Raw genomic sequence first — 15,752 nt, 5'->3', positions numbered from 1 at the left:
AATGCTTGACAAAAGAAGTACATTTTTTACAATAAGTATTGTTCTTGCTTAGCTGTGAGCCAATACTGTTAAGATAAAAGCCACAAATTAGGCAAGGTTCCGTTTCCCTTCAAAGATGAAAGCTATCTCCAAAGCAAAAGGCCAGGAGAAACCATAAAGAAAATGTAAATATTCCAAGATTTTTCCTATTGACGTAACAATTGATGTTTCAAAGGAAAATTATTGCCAAGACATTGTTTGACAGAAAAAGTGTGCAGGCACAAAGATGTGACTGAACTCCAAACTCCAGCCAAGCCACAAGGAGATGTCTGAGACTGTCTGTAATGCTTTAAGCTGTCATTATGTTAAGGAATCCACCATGAGACTCATGCGAACATGGCTGGCACTGTGCACACCTTCACTCAGCCTGGAGATACACTATGATAACCAATATTTACATTGTGGTCACCCGATATGATCATGGCAATAGTGGTGTGTTTGATAAACCCTGTGTTGTTCAAACGCAACGAAACAGTAGATAACACCCTCTAATTAAGTTCCTTATTATTGCAGTAATAACAACATGATAGCCGTATAAATCTCAACAATGACTTGATCAGATTTTTCCATCACAGAGCAATGCTACTTGGTATTAAGACCACAAAGGAGCTGAAGTATATTTTTGTTGTTACTTGAATTATTTCCGACTACTCAGATATTTTTTGGTTCAGAGAGGACAGTCAAACAACTTTTAATTCTAACCTGCACCTATTTTATCTGTCCCATTTGTAGCATTAATAGGTATATAAGTAGCATATTAATACGTGTTCCACTGTGTTGGTTGATGCCATGGGTATAATAATATTTCTGCCTTGGGCACACTTGAGCATAAAGGTTGAGTTGGACCCAAATATACAGTCATAAACATCATCACCCGAGAGGGAAACTTTAATTTAGTATAATAATAACAATGACAAACAATGCTCTATACTATCACTTCTCATAAAAGCAGGGTCCAAAGACAAAGCAGGCCTTAATAGAGGTATTTTATAGAGATAGGAAAGGGATATTATTTCATTATGTCTCAACCACACTTAACAATTTATCCACATAATTGTGGTCGGTGCCCAGGTTGCGCTGTCACCGTAAAGTATGGCCCAGAAAGAGCCAAGAACTTTTATTGAGCTGATATTAATTGATTTGTCCTGACCTACCCAGACCTGGCCTCCCTGGGCTTAGCTTCCTCAGTGGAGTACAGCCAAGGTCTGTCCTCCTAACTCTGCATAAAATAAATGAGAAGCTATGGGGCTTTCGTCTCTAAAGCCAGAGGATATTGTTCGATTTCACGTCAGCCCTCCAGGAGGCAATTTAAACAACCCAGCATGCTAATCAACCCGTTATAAAAGGCAGTTCTGGAGGGTGGCCCGTTCTTTTTCTTCCTTCTCTCCTATTACAACAAGGCCAAAAAAGGCCCTAAACAATCTGAAGGGAAAAATGTAATTGGGCTTGTATCTGAAGGTAATTACACTCCAGTGTAATGTAACTATGTGGAAAAGGAAACAAGTACTTCTACTTTAAAAAACATTCCCTGGCCAGTTAGGCTGGCATGCCATTGCCAGTGTCACGTTTTTTTTTTTTCAAAATCCAGGAAAAACTCATAAAAATCTCTTTGGTGTAACAATAATTCCAGAGAAAAGATGCTTATAGTAAAATATTTTGGCTGGTGACTGGAAGACTCTGAACCAGAATGTGAGCGTCCCTGCTGCCATCAACAATGTCTCAGTGGAACCACATTTTGACCCTCGTCGGAGGAGGCAGAGCCCCGATCCCCACAAATAATTCAATACTCTAATATCCCCTTGGCATTCGTTGGGACCACAGAAATATGATAGTGTTCATTCTCTGCTTATGCCCTGAACCCGCAGGTCAGGTGGTAGCAGATCACAGACTGCCCTGTGACTCAGAGGTTAAACTAATCATGCATGACTTTCTCACATGGCCCAACCAGTACCTTAAGAAATCTACACCAGCTTGTCATCCAGCAGTGGGTGGACCTGCTTTTCCTACATCTACATCATAGTGGGTTTGACTGCTGCTTTACTGTGTCACCTTCTCACTAAATTCATCTTTAATGATAGACTTACAACACAATGACCACACACTTCTACACACTGCGTTCATTCAACTCCTCACATGTTGACATCTGCCCTAGAGTTTAAAGAAATGTTTGCCATAATTTCATATAAAGCCACATTTGATCAACACATTTTTTTCAACTGTGTATTTGTTAAGCTTGCTTCTATAGCTAAGGATGTCCTTCAACTCTCTCAGTGTAAAGATCTTCACACAAAAAAACTCACTTCTTCATTCTAGTCCTTGATTGGGTAAGAGCTAATAAACACTGTCCTCTACTGGCAGAAACATGTTTGTACACTTACTTACCAATATTAGCTGATGCATTGAGTTTTGCTGTGCTTGTTGTCAAACACGCCATCAGTTTATTACCTTACGTTTCTATTATTTCATTGCAAATGTGTTGCATTTAATTTTAACAATCATTTCCACCCTGATACATGGCTTCTCCTATAAATAAATTCCCTGAGGTTTCTGGCTCTCAGCTTTCAAGGAATCTGAGCTTTTATTATATAACAAAAAGAAGAAAATTACTAATACTAGATTTTGACCCTAACACTGTAAACATAAAGGCTGCTAATCCATGCATTCTGATTTGGTATATATATATATATATATATATATATATATATATATATATATATGCAGCAAAAGGTAGGAAAACTAAATACAATCTAACTGTAGTGGCATGGAAATCACATATCATTAATGGACAATCAATAAGGACAAAAGCTCTGAAAATATTAAAATATTGTCACAGCACCACATAATCAATCTGGTCTAAAATCAAGGAGTGCACGAAACATTTTTAAAGGACACATATTTGACAATAAATCATGTTCTCAGATTTTTAAAAGTGGGTTACTTTAATATTGTTCTATGCTTACAGCATCACATACATTTTTTAGTTATGAATCCAGAGGGATCATTTCATGTTCGTAAGGATTTTACTCTCCTACAACACATACAATAAGGCGTTTTGATTCCTAAAAGGGCAAAGATCGGTTGTTTTAACCTCTTCACAGTCACTGGACGTCCAACTAAGCATACACTATTTCTGTTTCACAAGTAAGATCACAGTATGACATCTATAGGATTAGTGCTGTTAAATTGATAAGAGTTAAACATATAACTTCTTATTCATAATGGCTTGATTCATAACATAAAATATATATATATATATATACACATGTATTTTCATTAGTTGACATGTTTTTGTATCATTTAAAAAGACAAACAATAAAAAAAATTTAAATTTACAATGCAGAAGTTGGTCAAACACATTACATGAATAATATTAAAGGTCTTATGACATGCTGCTTTTTGGATGCTTTTATATAGGCCTTAGTGGTTCCCTAATACTGTATCTGAAGTCTCTTTTCTGAAATTCAGCCTTGGTGCAGAATTACAGCCACTACGAGCTATTTCTGTGTCTGTAGCTTTAAAAGCTGAGCGGGCCAAATTCTCTGGGCGGGCAAAGCAGAGAAAGGGGAGGTAACCTTTCCCCTTATGACGTCATAAAGGGAAGATTCCAGATTGGCCCATCTGAACTTTCATTTTCTCAAAGGCAGAGCAAGATACCCAGGGCTTGGTTTACACCTATCGCCATTTCTAGCCACTGGGGGACCATAGGCAGTATGGGGGAACTCATATTAATGTTAAAAAACCTCATAAAGTGAAATTTCATGCCATGGGACCTTTAAGAGGGCCAGGGAAATCTTAAGAGAAAGGTACTGGTATTACTGGTGTTATTTTTATTTTTTATTTTATGTTACTTTAAAAAAAAGAAACAAGCAACAGAAATAGATCTGCTTTTAACCTCAAAACTGTCATTGTCTGCTAATTTCCTACTGTATGTCAATCTTTCCATACTTTTACTACAATCGCACAGCAACTATTTATCTGCATTTGGATAGTCTTAAAATTCCTCCACTCATTTAACTTTACCTTTACATCTCTGTTGATCTTATTCCCTTTGCTTTGTGCTGTGTTGTATTTACAGCTTCACTTTCACTATCTTCTTTCTTTTTAAAGGCCAACAGCTTCATCTTTCTTTTGTCCTTCTGCATCCTGACTACGGCTCTTATTGCCCTGCTTTTCTTCTTTTAGGTCACACTTGACCTCATTTTTATCTTCAACAGTTTCACCCTTGCCTTTATCGGACTGACCCTCATCTGAGTCATGGCTGATCTTGTCCTGTTCTTCTCGATCTGGGTCTGCATGTGCAGTGTCTAGAGACTTTTGAAAGGTATCGGTTGTGTTGTCTGCTTTTGTTGGTGTGGGGCTCTGAGGTTGCTGGGAGGTGGCTAAATACAGATCTGAGTCTTTATCTGCATCTTCACGGTCACCTACACTATTCCTTTCATTTTCATCTTCAGAAACTGGTTTGACTTTTTCTTGCTGGTTGCTTTCTCTTGTCTGTGTTTCATCCTGTGATAAGTTTGAATCATGCTCATGTAATAATGTTTCTGAACCTTTCTGTTCAGGAACGGTGGACGGCTGTTTGTCCTCGATAGAGTCGTCCGATTCATTTCTTTCCTCTTCGCCTGATGAGTCAGATTCTCCCCCATTTTTATCTGCAATTTCTCCAGTGACCTGATCTGAGTTGGCGTCTTCTTTGTGTTCACCAGTGGCGTCCTTCGGTGCCATATTTAGACAGCCTTCGGTCAAAGGGGAATGTGGCTGAGCGGCAGAAGTAGTTTCAGCACTGGCAGGAGCAGACTGTTCTTCCTCATCCTCATCTGCCTCTTTCTCTGGCTCTGAAACCAATAGTAAAAGGATAACAAAGTGCACCTGACTGCTCACAAGGATAACATTGTTCGTTTTAAAATCAATCAGTCTTACTCCATGGAGGTTAAAAGAAATGACCTGTCCTGAACTGTCAAAATTAAGAAATGTTTTAGTCATTATTAAAAGTTGAACACTTGCCGAAAGCAATATTTCTTCTATGAGAAAGTTAATGCTGTAATGTTTTTTTGATATCTCACAAGATCATTGTAAAGCATAAGCAATCAATTAATAAAACTGCTACTGCATCTTTTGTCTCACCCAGTGTTGCTGTACACTTAAACAGAGACTACTCACACTACTGTACTGTAGTGTACTGTAAAAAAGTGGTTTTGTACCCATCCATTAGATGTGCATGATTAAGTATTTTGACCATATATGCTCGCTGTACAGTATTTTGCTTTTCTTTTGTTTATCTTTTATTCATATGAGTGTTTTCCCCCTGTGACTATTCAGAATGGAGCTCAGATAGTGTAGCTTCCCTACCTGGCTGTTCAGGAGCGATGGAGAATTCCTCACCTAAGTCGTACGACACACCAGCTAGGTCTGGTTCATTTGCCTTCTCAGAGTGTGAGGGGTCGTATAATGGGACTATATCCTCTGCACAGTCTCTGAGCTGGTCGGACTCTGCATCACCTTTGTCGCTGCAAGCAAGATTATTCAGATCCAGAGGAGAAGGGGACTCCCTACGTGGAGGGGAAGGAGGAGACAAAGTTTTCTTATGCTTGTCTATGTTCTTCTTTGAACCTGAAACACAAAAAGAAAAACAGAAGCAGTTTAAGAGTCAAACAAACCGGTAAAGAGCAATGTGTTATGGTAATAATAACAACAAGTACTAAAGCAATACACTGATTTATAAAATGACCAACAGAAAATAAATCAACATTAATTCTAAATCACTTATAAAGCAAAAATGACAAACATTCTCAAATGGGATGAATTTGGCTTTTGGACTGTTGAAAACAAGCTACAATATTTGAAGATGTCAACTGGGGGTTTGGGAACATTTTACTATTTTTGACTTATTATAAATAAAAATGAAAATAAGCATTAGTTGCAGCTGTTAGCTAACAATCCTGGCTGTTAACTAACAAAAATTACCTGTCTGTCCATCATTGATTTGTTCAAACATCTTTGCTCTCTCTTTGACAAATCCTGGAAAGAGTAAACAGCACACACATTTATTTGTAGCACTCTTTCTACTATGTGTAGGATATAATAAATTACATGTTTGTAAATGTAACCAGGTTATGTCCACAATAGTTTTATATACATATACACACACACACACACACACACACACACACACACACACACACACACACACACACACACACACACACACACACACACACACACACACACAATATGCCAACTCAGAATGCATGGATTAGCAGCCTTTATGTTTACAGTGTTAGGGTCAAAATCTGTCTTTTCTTCAGCTAGCAGGTTCATTAGGCCTTATTCCTATTACCTGCTTGGGCCAAATTGCGAAGTGGCTGCTGAGAGGGAATTGTGTCTGTTCTATGAAGAAGAGACTTATTTTCATCACCCTGGGCTTTCTTCTTATCTGAACCTGAAACAGATTGAAATAAAAAATATAATGTAACTCCTTTCCTAGACGATATGACCTTAGTAAAACCCGTCCATTAAAGAACCATGTGATGCTAACAACAAGCTGACCACCTTTTTGACATAAGAGCCATGGACTGCATCAAAATGGACCACAGAATGCATCAATACCCATCATTATGCATCATTGATATACCAAACAAAAAGAGATTTAATGGTAGTTCAGTCCATCATCCAGATTTCAATTTAAGTTGACAGTAGTAGTAGTAGTAGTTTGGTAAGTAGTTTATGAGGGAAGGAACAATTACTTAATCAGTTCTGATTTGGACCCAGGACATTTTCGAAAGGGTTTCCTAATATTGCAAGGTAGGGTAATAGGTTTCCCCGCAAAAAATCTGTCAAATGTATCCTATGATTTATATTGTTGATGCAGATCTGGATCCAGATGCAAATATTTCAAAACATGTTTATTTATTAATTTAATCTATTTAATTTGAAGGATGCCATTCTTTTAAATTGTCTTTGCTTTCCCACAATGTTCTTCATTATGAAAAGCAACTATGCACGAAACACTAAAAATGTCCAACTGCTCAACAATTTGAGCCAAAATAACAGATTACTTTTCCCTGAGTAGCATTTGTGTTCACGGCTTGTTTTCTCATCTGAGTTTTAGATTAGTTGATCAGTTGGCCTCGGCCATCGCTGGCGCGGATGCACTATTTTGATAATCTATTAAAACTATTTTGATAATCTATTAATTGTCATTTATTAAGGATGCCAAACATTGCTGGTTCAATTATAAGTACAGCATCTTACCTTCTGTTTTACAGGGTGGTGACTGTTTTTCCAAATCAGCTGTTGCAAAACATGCTGGAACCAAGAGCGAGAGGAGAGAAAACGAAGAAAGAAACAGTATTATTTTGTTTCTTACAATGTGAAGATTAAAGTCAATAAAAACAGCTGCTTGTGTTTTATAACACTGCACATACTGTAAATAGCTTTTTATACATACTGTAGTCCTTGAAGGACTTTTGATCCCTAACTGACTAAGAACCTTGCCCCATATTGAACTTATTATATTTTGTCAACTGTTACCCATAGCTCTGAATACTTGGGCATCAGCTAGTACTCCTTAGTTGCTCAAATTATAATCTTTACCTTTATGGTATACTTTGCAGAACAGTATGCCCAAAACCACGAGTAGCACAATTAAAAAGATGCTGATGATGCTGGCAATCACTGCTACAGATGAACTTTGGTCTGCACAGAAACACAAAGGTCAAGCAACAACTTCTTATTACATTCATTACTAAAACAACATTCATGTAGTGCCGTAACACTGGACATTAGTCTAGATATTGAACATGAACTCTGCCGTCTCTCCTAAAACTATAACTAAAGGATATATCGCATTTTGTACATCACTTTGAAACTATTTGAATTTTTTTTTAAAAAGGATCTTGATTTGTTCCCTTATTATTATTACTGATATGTGTAGGAAACACAAAGTACATTTACATGCGACGGCAAATTTCACAACATGAACAATAAATATACAGTACAGCTGACGCCTAAGTGTAAGTGCATCTTTACCTGTGTAGCAATCCTTTGCAGTGAATGTAGCCGTTTCATTACTTAGAGGGTTGCTCACACTGCAACTATGTACATCATCATCATGTTCCTCCCCCAGAGATATTGTAAGCTCTGGGCCAGGCTGCACTCCTCCATGTGTTCTCCACTCAAACTTCATTAAAGGTTGTCTGGGCTCTGCCGAGCACACCAACTGTCCAGATCTGTTAGAGCTGCTGCCATCGCTCATCTCGCAGGATATGGTGGGCTTGGCAACCTTGTCTTAATGAATACATCAATGAACAGATAAATGAATACATACCTACATGAATTATTCTATTAGGTAATCTTTTGTTTATATAATAACATCATTTCAAACATGGTTAAACAAATACAAATGTAGCATCACAAAACAGGAAATATAATAGGAATATAAAAAACTACTGAAAATGTTGATACAGTTAGACATAAAAGACATATGTAAGAAACATAGAACAGAATTATAAATAAAATAGCATTGTAATTAATTCTAATTCGCAAGTCTTCATTGTTATAAATAAGTTTAGGTAACAATAACTATTTAGTTTAAGGTCAGGGAAACATCATGGTCATGATATATCACTTAACGTTACAGTATGGTTAGGGCAAAAGTAAAACACTTGAGAAAGAGATAGACCCTGACTACTGGAATAGGACATTCCATGAATGACAACTTCCTGACCTTTTACTGCAATATAAGAAAGTCACAGTAATTCCTACTTTGGCACTGAATGTAAATGCCTTCAGCTGTTTGGACAAACAACAATATTTTCTGGGGAGCAAAGTCTCTCAACTGATACCAAGGTCATCATGAAAAGCAAAGCAAAGATACCGAACCATAAAATAGGTGACATATTAAGAGATAATACTGGTTTTGATATCTGGATCTCCTCATTACACTGATGGGTGTGGCCGAGCAGTCATGGCTGAATGTCTCCAATAACGCGTGAGTGTAAATGTGTGACTGCTCTGTGGGGCTTCCACACTGATAAGAAAGCAACAGCATGCACTTGCAATTGTTTCTTGATACCGCTACTCTGTTTACATACACAATTTATTATGTTTTAGAAAAACTGCAAATACTAAGCATATGCCTATTTCAAACACAAATGCAATTCAACAATTAAAATCTACACTCCCTATAAAGTGATTTTAATTGAAATGAAAAAAAAAGATATATATATATATATATATATATATATATATATATATATATATATATATATATATATATATATATATATATATATATATATATTGTATTTTTCTTACACCTAAACAGCATTTAATTTGATGTTTAGAAAGTTCCGTTTTTGTCTAAAACGGTCACAGAACCTTTTCTCCTTTTGTTTCATAACCTCCAATGTTTTCTGGGAAAACACTAGCCCATAGGTCACAAGTTTTTTAGCAGCTTCCTCTTTGCCACTCAACTATAATGTTGCAACTGTTAAAGTAACCGAGCAACAGTTGTATGCACAGTGTTTCCCACTGCAGGCATGGAACTCCAACAATAAAGTTTTCTGTTGATCAGTGTCAAAAAGACATTAAACTAAATCCATCGTGATGCAAAGTTAAAAAACAATAAAACAGGAAAAGATCCAATATTTCTTACTGGTAGTGGCAAATTCGACTAAGCAACAGGATTGTCTTTATTGCAGGTTATATATTTTCATTGTGTGTTTGGTTTTATTTTAAAGTCATTTAAGGGCATGGCGTTGCTATAGAAACACATCAACTTCCAGTTTTCAGTCACGTGACTGTCGCTGAGCCTGGAGGGCAAAACCGTTGTCACTGCCCGATGTGAGTCGAGTGCAGATGTGAGTCGCGCATGCTCAGATTTAAACTGTTTACGGCATAACGTGTCATACTGAAATTTGTGAAATCTATAAAATAATAAACGTTTCTCTTTACATACAATAACAGAAGATGGTAATCATTTCAAAAACGTTGTAGCTATCTATGACTGTTTGGTTGCTAACGTTAGCTCAAAATACCATTCAAGTGACAGCCTTTGTTGTGTTTGATTGCTAACTTTTAGCTAGCAGTCATTTCAAAAACGTTTTGGCTATCTATGACTGTTTGATTGCTAACGTTAGCTCAAAACGCCATTAAGTGACAGCCTTTACTGTGTTTGATTGCTAACTTGTAGCCAGCAGGAGCAGTCATTTCAAAAACGTTTTAGCTATCTATGATTGTTTGATTGCTAACGTTAGCTCATAGACTGTGCGTTAGCTCAAAAAGCCGTTAGCATCTTGTAGGCTACTTGTCGCAAAGTGACGCATGCGCGACTCACATCTGCACTCGACTCACATCGGGCAGTGACACCGTTCTAATCTCTTAATACATCCATGGGCAAAACACACTGGGAATTCCATAGAGCTGCCATACAAGCCTGTCAACTTTTTCACTTTTACAATCCTCAAGTGTTCAGATCACCTCTCAAAAGACAAAAATATATATATACAAACTGCAAGTCTTAGGCACATTTGACCAATATACAGCACCCACTGCGGTGTTTCAATCATTAAGTGTAATTATTTCAACTAATGTTAGTTAATGCACTAGCTAGCTATACTACAATCATAACATGATGTCGTAACTTTCACCACTGCTCATTTCATAAAGGGCCCCGGCAACAAAACGTGTCTTTGTTTACGTTGTATAACGTGCTGTTGGATTGCATTTGATTTTGTCATTTTGTCTGCGATCGGACACGATTCTGGGAAAAGGATAGCTCGCTAGCGCGCTAGCGTTAGCTACACTAGCTAACACCGGCAGTCAGAAACAAACATCTATGATCCAATGTATTTTTTGATAATCTACACATTTTCTTGCCATGGCCTTTCTAAAATAAGCCGTGGTAAAATATACTATAATCCGTTCAAGGAGTTGAGCAAGGCCCTTAGTCCCAACCGCTCCAGTGGAGCTGCTCAGTGGCCAGCAGATCAGACGTGGGTGTACTGGGCAGCTTCCAGGTATGAATGTGTAACTGTGTGTGATGAACGTGACAGGTCGTCGTTGCAAATGAGAAATTGTTCTTACCTGGATAAATAAAGGTCTAAAAAAAATAAATAAAAAAAAGAGAGTTGATAAGCAGACAGCAAAGCTAGCTAGTTGGTAATTTGCTTCTTATATACAGTCTATGGTAATTTCTACTTCCACTTTATAATCAGCTAATGTTACGTCCCTGCCGGAGCTGTGAACTAATTTACCTATGTTTAGTTACATAACGTTAGCAATATATCTTGTGTAGAATACAGGACCGGCAGGGCAGAGGGAAGTGTCAGGGAGCAGAGTATAGGCGTGTCTCTCTTTGGTTTGTGCATCCAGTTGAACAACAACTATCTGATATTTTAGGCTACAGTGTGGTAAAAGCTGAGCCGAGTCCGATTCGTTCAATCACGGACAGTGGAGGGCAGCTTCTTTTTGCCCTCCAGGTGGGCGTTCCCATAGTGCTGTGACGTCACGTGAAAACTATCAATAGAATGCAGGTACTGATTAACTGCATATAACTACTTTGTTAAAAAACTAGGGCTGTCAAACGATTAATTTTTTCTTAATCGCAATATTTTATCACATGATTAAAATTCTATTATTTTGCATTTCAGAACTGTTTTTAAGTACATATTAACGATGGAAAGCAATTCTTACCAGTGTCACGTATATATTTGTCTTTTGAGAGGTGATCTGAACACTTGTGGATTGTAAAAGAGAAAAACTTGACAGGCTTTTACATGCCAACCGTAGTACGTCTTTAAGACCCGAGCCTTCTACGATGCTGACAGGTCTGCAGTTAGTTGCCACCCATTTTGCAAGAGCGGTAGTAATTTTTTTGGATTTGGTTTCATCCACAGGTCGGCAAGTAGCACTCTCCAAAACAGTGCTTTGTCTGAGCCCGCTAGCATCAACCTGAGTCACGTTAACTGTACTATGCTTAGCTCCGTAGGTGGTAGCTCAACCTTGACGTGCTTCGGTGATATTTTAATTTGACTTTACACAATGTGCATATGGCTTTCGACTACTGAGCTGTCCGGGAGTTTCGGAAAATAAAAAGCGCCATTCAGAATTTTATTGCTCCATCATGCCTGCAGCCTGCAGCAGCAGGATGTGTTACGAGGAAGTATGGCAGCTTGATGATAAGTAAAGGTCCGGCAAAGGGTCAAAATAGTAGCCTAGCTAGATTCTAGTGATTTTAGAACAGCTAAGGGGCGTCGTTAGGCACGACGCAAAGCTGAGTGAAGTGTAAAATAAATTAATAAATGTCGACATGCGATTAAAAAAAATTAACGCATTATGCTCGGCCCTTAATCGCATCGCGATTAACGCGTTAATGCTGGCAGCCCTATAAAAAACATTAGTTAAAAAATACTTACCTATGACCTCCAATTTATAAATTGAACGATGCAATCCTTTGTTTACTTCTATTTCCAATTCATAGTCTCCGCTGTCTTCAAATCTGAGTTCAGTGATACCGAGTTCTGCAGAGACCCAATCAAGAGTGATCCTGTTTTCATATGGGGTGTACACCTGTTGCTCATTGCCATTAAACTCCACCACTTTGTTGCCACTATGTTTCCACAGAATTCCATCAGGGTGTCCAGCGACGTCTGGCATTATAAAGAACTCCTGCCCCTTGAGTGCATATTTTGGAGACTGTCCAGCAACTAGACACAGAGAATAGACACTTATAGAAACAAGCAAAGGCAACAGGACTTTCTAGAAATTCTTGAAATTCTTCTTCTCAAGAATTTCTAGCAAGTCCAGTTGCCTTAGCTTATCACAGAGAACATATAGAAACATGCAGCATTATGTGTTAAAGTATATCCCTAACTTTGAAGGGTATGATGACAACTCAATAGCATTTAGTTGCCAATTTATTAGGTACACCTTTTCAACCTGATATAATCCAATACAAACTGCAAGAAACATTGCAAGAAACTTCTGGCTGGGGTTAGTGATGAGGCTGAGTACAGGTTAAAGCTCCATTGTGTAATGTTTTGAGTTGATTCTTAGCAAAAAATTGTTCTTTCACAAATATGTGTTCATTCATGTGTAATTACTTCCACCAACTAATCAAAGTATTCTCTTAAGCGTAGAATCTGCCATTCAGAATCATTCAGAATACATACGAGCGAGTCGCTCATATGTATTCTGTAAGGGGGTAAGCCAGCCTCCACAAAGTGTACCTCCTATGGAGCCATTTTGTTGCTATCAAGCCATCACCCACCATTAGCATTCCATTGACTGCCATTCATTTTGGCGCCACTTTGACAGCGAATAACTTTACATCTGAAGCGTTTAAAGACTTTATTTGTCCATTGTTTATTTCTAAAGAAACACAACAATGTATAAAAGGCTCCATTACCTTGTATCTCATGTTATGGCTCCGTAGCAGGTTTTTGTAAAAATAGGCTAACGATTGTGTCATAACCACGTGACTTACTGTCGTATAGTAGAGGAATTACCATACAGTACAGGAGAAGCTCGCAGGCAGTTTCAACTTATATTTGCTGTTTAGGTTTAATTACTAATGTTAACTAGCATTTTAGTTAGCAATAATTAGCCCATGCCTGTTATCTCCTAACATATACCTACGCTCTCCGTCTCTGCAAGATTGGGAATGATTGAGATTTCTCTTGGCACAGCTACCAGAAGACTTACAACTTTCAGACACGTTGCTCACGTCACATCTACGTCGTCAAGCTCAGTTGGAGGCTGCGCAGTAACGCTCAGCGCTCACCGGAAAAGTGCTTCTAGTAAACTTCACTGGTCTCCGTGGAAATCTACGGCTTCACATTGTCAATTTCTTTAACTGTCTATGGTATTCTGCCATGTTGCGCCTCCATCTTTAAAATACATTAGCCAAAGAGGGACATAGCCTACCTCCGCCTTTCGCACTTTTACACTCAGTGGCACCATGACGAATGCTAGGGGGAGACTACGCGCGACTGCCGGCAGATTTGAAAGCCTGTTGAAGATGGAGGATCACGCTGATACTTTACTAACATTAGCTTGCATTTGTTTGGGAACCTGATAGCTGATGTTAGCAATGAAATGGTACCAAAATAACAAAAACGTAAACTTATTATTACACTGGAAGGAACATTCACGGATGAAGTCATACTTCTTGGAATAATACGGCCACCGGTATGGGAGGAGCTAGAAAGTAATATTCAGTTGGTTGTCATATACAATTTCACTGCTAGATGGGAGAAATTCTTACACAGTGTTGCTTATGAGAATACTTTGATTAGTTGGTGGAAGTAATTACACATGAATGAGCACATATTTGTGAAAGAACAGTGGGGTTTTTGCTAAGAATCTACTCAAAACAATATACAATGGAGCTTTAACACCTCTCTGACATGGTGTCAACAAAAATTATGTCAGCTTAACATAATAGGTGTAACTACAGGTGTAAAGTCAATACAAAAGAATGTGCATACATAGTTTTAACAACAATACAAAAAAAAAACATTATCAGGTGTATTTATTGATACAGTATTGCCTATTCAGAAGTAATGCCATATTCCTATTAGGCTAAATTAAACCGTGTTTATTGGATTTTTTTTTTTTTAAACCAAACCAGTTCAAAAACATTAGGTCAATAATATATACAGACAGATTAATATTACCTGCAGTATGATATTGTGAACTACTCAACTTTAGATAAATCATTAACTTGTCTCTGAAACTTGTTCTGCATGGTGGAGGTGTGCGCTGCCGTTTTCATGTCGACACAAAAGTGCAAAGCTTAATAAAATCACAACTATAATCCACAGACAAACTTACCCAGAGACGAGAAAAATGTGAAATAGGCCAGGAAATAACGACGAGACATTTTTGGAAATCAGATACGCCCTTTACTTTCACTTTGTCGCAGCGTTGCAGACTAACTGTCTTCCTTAATGATATAGTAGGCTAAGTCGAAAAGTTCACGGCTTGTTATTTTTCCTCGAAAAAGTTGGGACAGGCTTAAGACAAAATTTTGTTGAGAGTACCTGCGCAGGTAATCCAATGGTTGTTTAAGGTGCAGGCTGGCAAAAACAGGTGTAATGCGCACGGCACGCAACACCTGAGTCCTTCACAATAAGAAAAAAATCTGACCACACATCAACATAACAGTATAACAATGACTCTGGGCTTGGAAGTGAATACATTAAATATGTCCATAATCATTGAAATACCTTAAATATTTTATTGGTATTTGGTTTTATTGGTAGCCTACATGTTCACGTGTTCTGTCTTTCCACGTATCTCTATGCCATTAACCAGACTGCACTGAAATACTTAATTGCTTAACGTGTGGCATAGTTTTGAATTTAATCACCAGTTTCCTCCGCTCAATCCATGTAACTCAACATTTTCCACATAAGCTTTCTTTGATTTCACGATTTAATGACCTTAGTCAAGTTGTCGCCTTCATGTTGTGCGTTTTAGTTTGAAAATACAGCCTACCGGAAGCACGGCTGTTGCCAGACTTCATTTTCTGTCTGGTTGTAGCCATACAGTCTATGGTTGTAGCCTACGGGATTGTAAAACGATGAACATGTGTAAGGAGTTCAAGAAATACCTGGAAATTCAGTACAATGGACAATCCGATTTCTTTTAGATTAAGATATATTATATATATATATATTATCTTATTATCTTCATATAGCTATTTAAGACTG

The 15,752-nt window shown here is 37.8% G+C and overlaps 1 protein-coding gene across 4 annotated transcripts; it reads right to left on the bottom strand.

Annotated features, from left to right (window-relative positions):
- Positions 1-3,994: 3,994 nt before the first annotated feature.
- Positions 3,995-15,161, bottom strand: LOC116047298 (clumping factor A-like). Of its 4 annotated transcripts, XM_036004550.1 has the most exons (10): positions 14,872-15,160; positions 12,453-12,743; positions 8,065-8,322; positions 7,630-7,731; positions 7,288-7,341; positions 6,374-6,475; positions 6,001-6,054; positions 5,521-5,646; positions 5,386-5,427; positions 3,995-4,871 (listed from the first exon to the last, which is right to left on the bottom strand). In XM_036004550.1, the coding sequence occupies exons 1-10, from the start codon at positions 14,918-14,920 to the stop codon at positions 4,141-4,143; spliced, it is 1,809 nt and encodes a 602-aa protein (XP_035860443.1). In that variant the 5' UTR covers positions 14,921-15,160; the 3' UTR covers positions 3,995-4,140. The 4 variants fall into 4 exon arrangements, with proteins under 4 accessions (XP_035860443.1, XP_031151852.1, XP_031151862.1 ...); XM_031295992.2 differs by having other exon boundaries at positions 5,386-5,646; positions 14,872-15,161; XM_031296002.2 differs by having other exon boundaries at positions 5,419-5,646; positions 14,872-15,159.
- Positions 15,162-15,752: the final 591 nt, after the last annotated feature.

Source organism: Sander lucioperca, chromosome 8, assembly GCF_008315115.2.
Source record: "Sander lucioperca isolate FBNREF2018 chromosome 8, SLUC_FBN_1.2, whole genome shotgun sequence".
In the NCBI taxonomy this organism is placed as follows: Eukaryota; Metazoa; Chordata; class Actinopteri; order Perciformes; family Percidae; genus Sander; species Sander lucioperca.
This window is presented reverse-complemented; position numbering and strand designations above follow the sequence as displayed.

Excerpts from the sequence above, each read along its gene's own strand:
- LOC116047298 (XM_031295992.2), bottom strand. The coding sequence starts at position 14,920 with ATGTCTCGTCGTTATTTCCTGGCCTATTTCACATTTTTCTCGTCTCTG. Across the intron at positions 12,744-14,871 it reads CACATTTTTCTCGTCTCTGG|TTGCTGGACAGTCTCCAAAA; the intron begins GTAAGTTTGTCT and ends CTCTGTGTCTAG. Across the intron at positions 7,342-7,629 it reads CTGCAAAGTATACCATAAAG|CATGTTTTGCAACAGCTGAT; the intron begins GTAAAGATTATA and ends TCTTGGTTCCAG.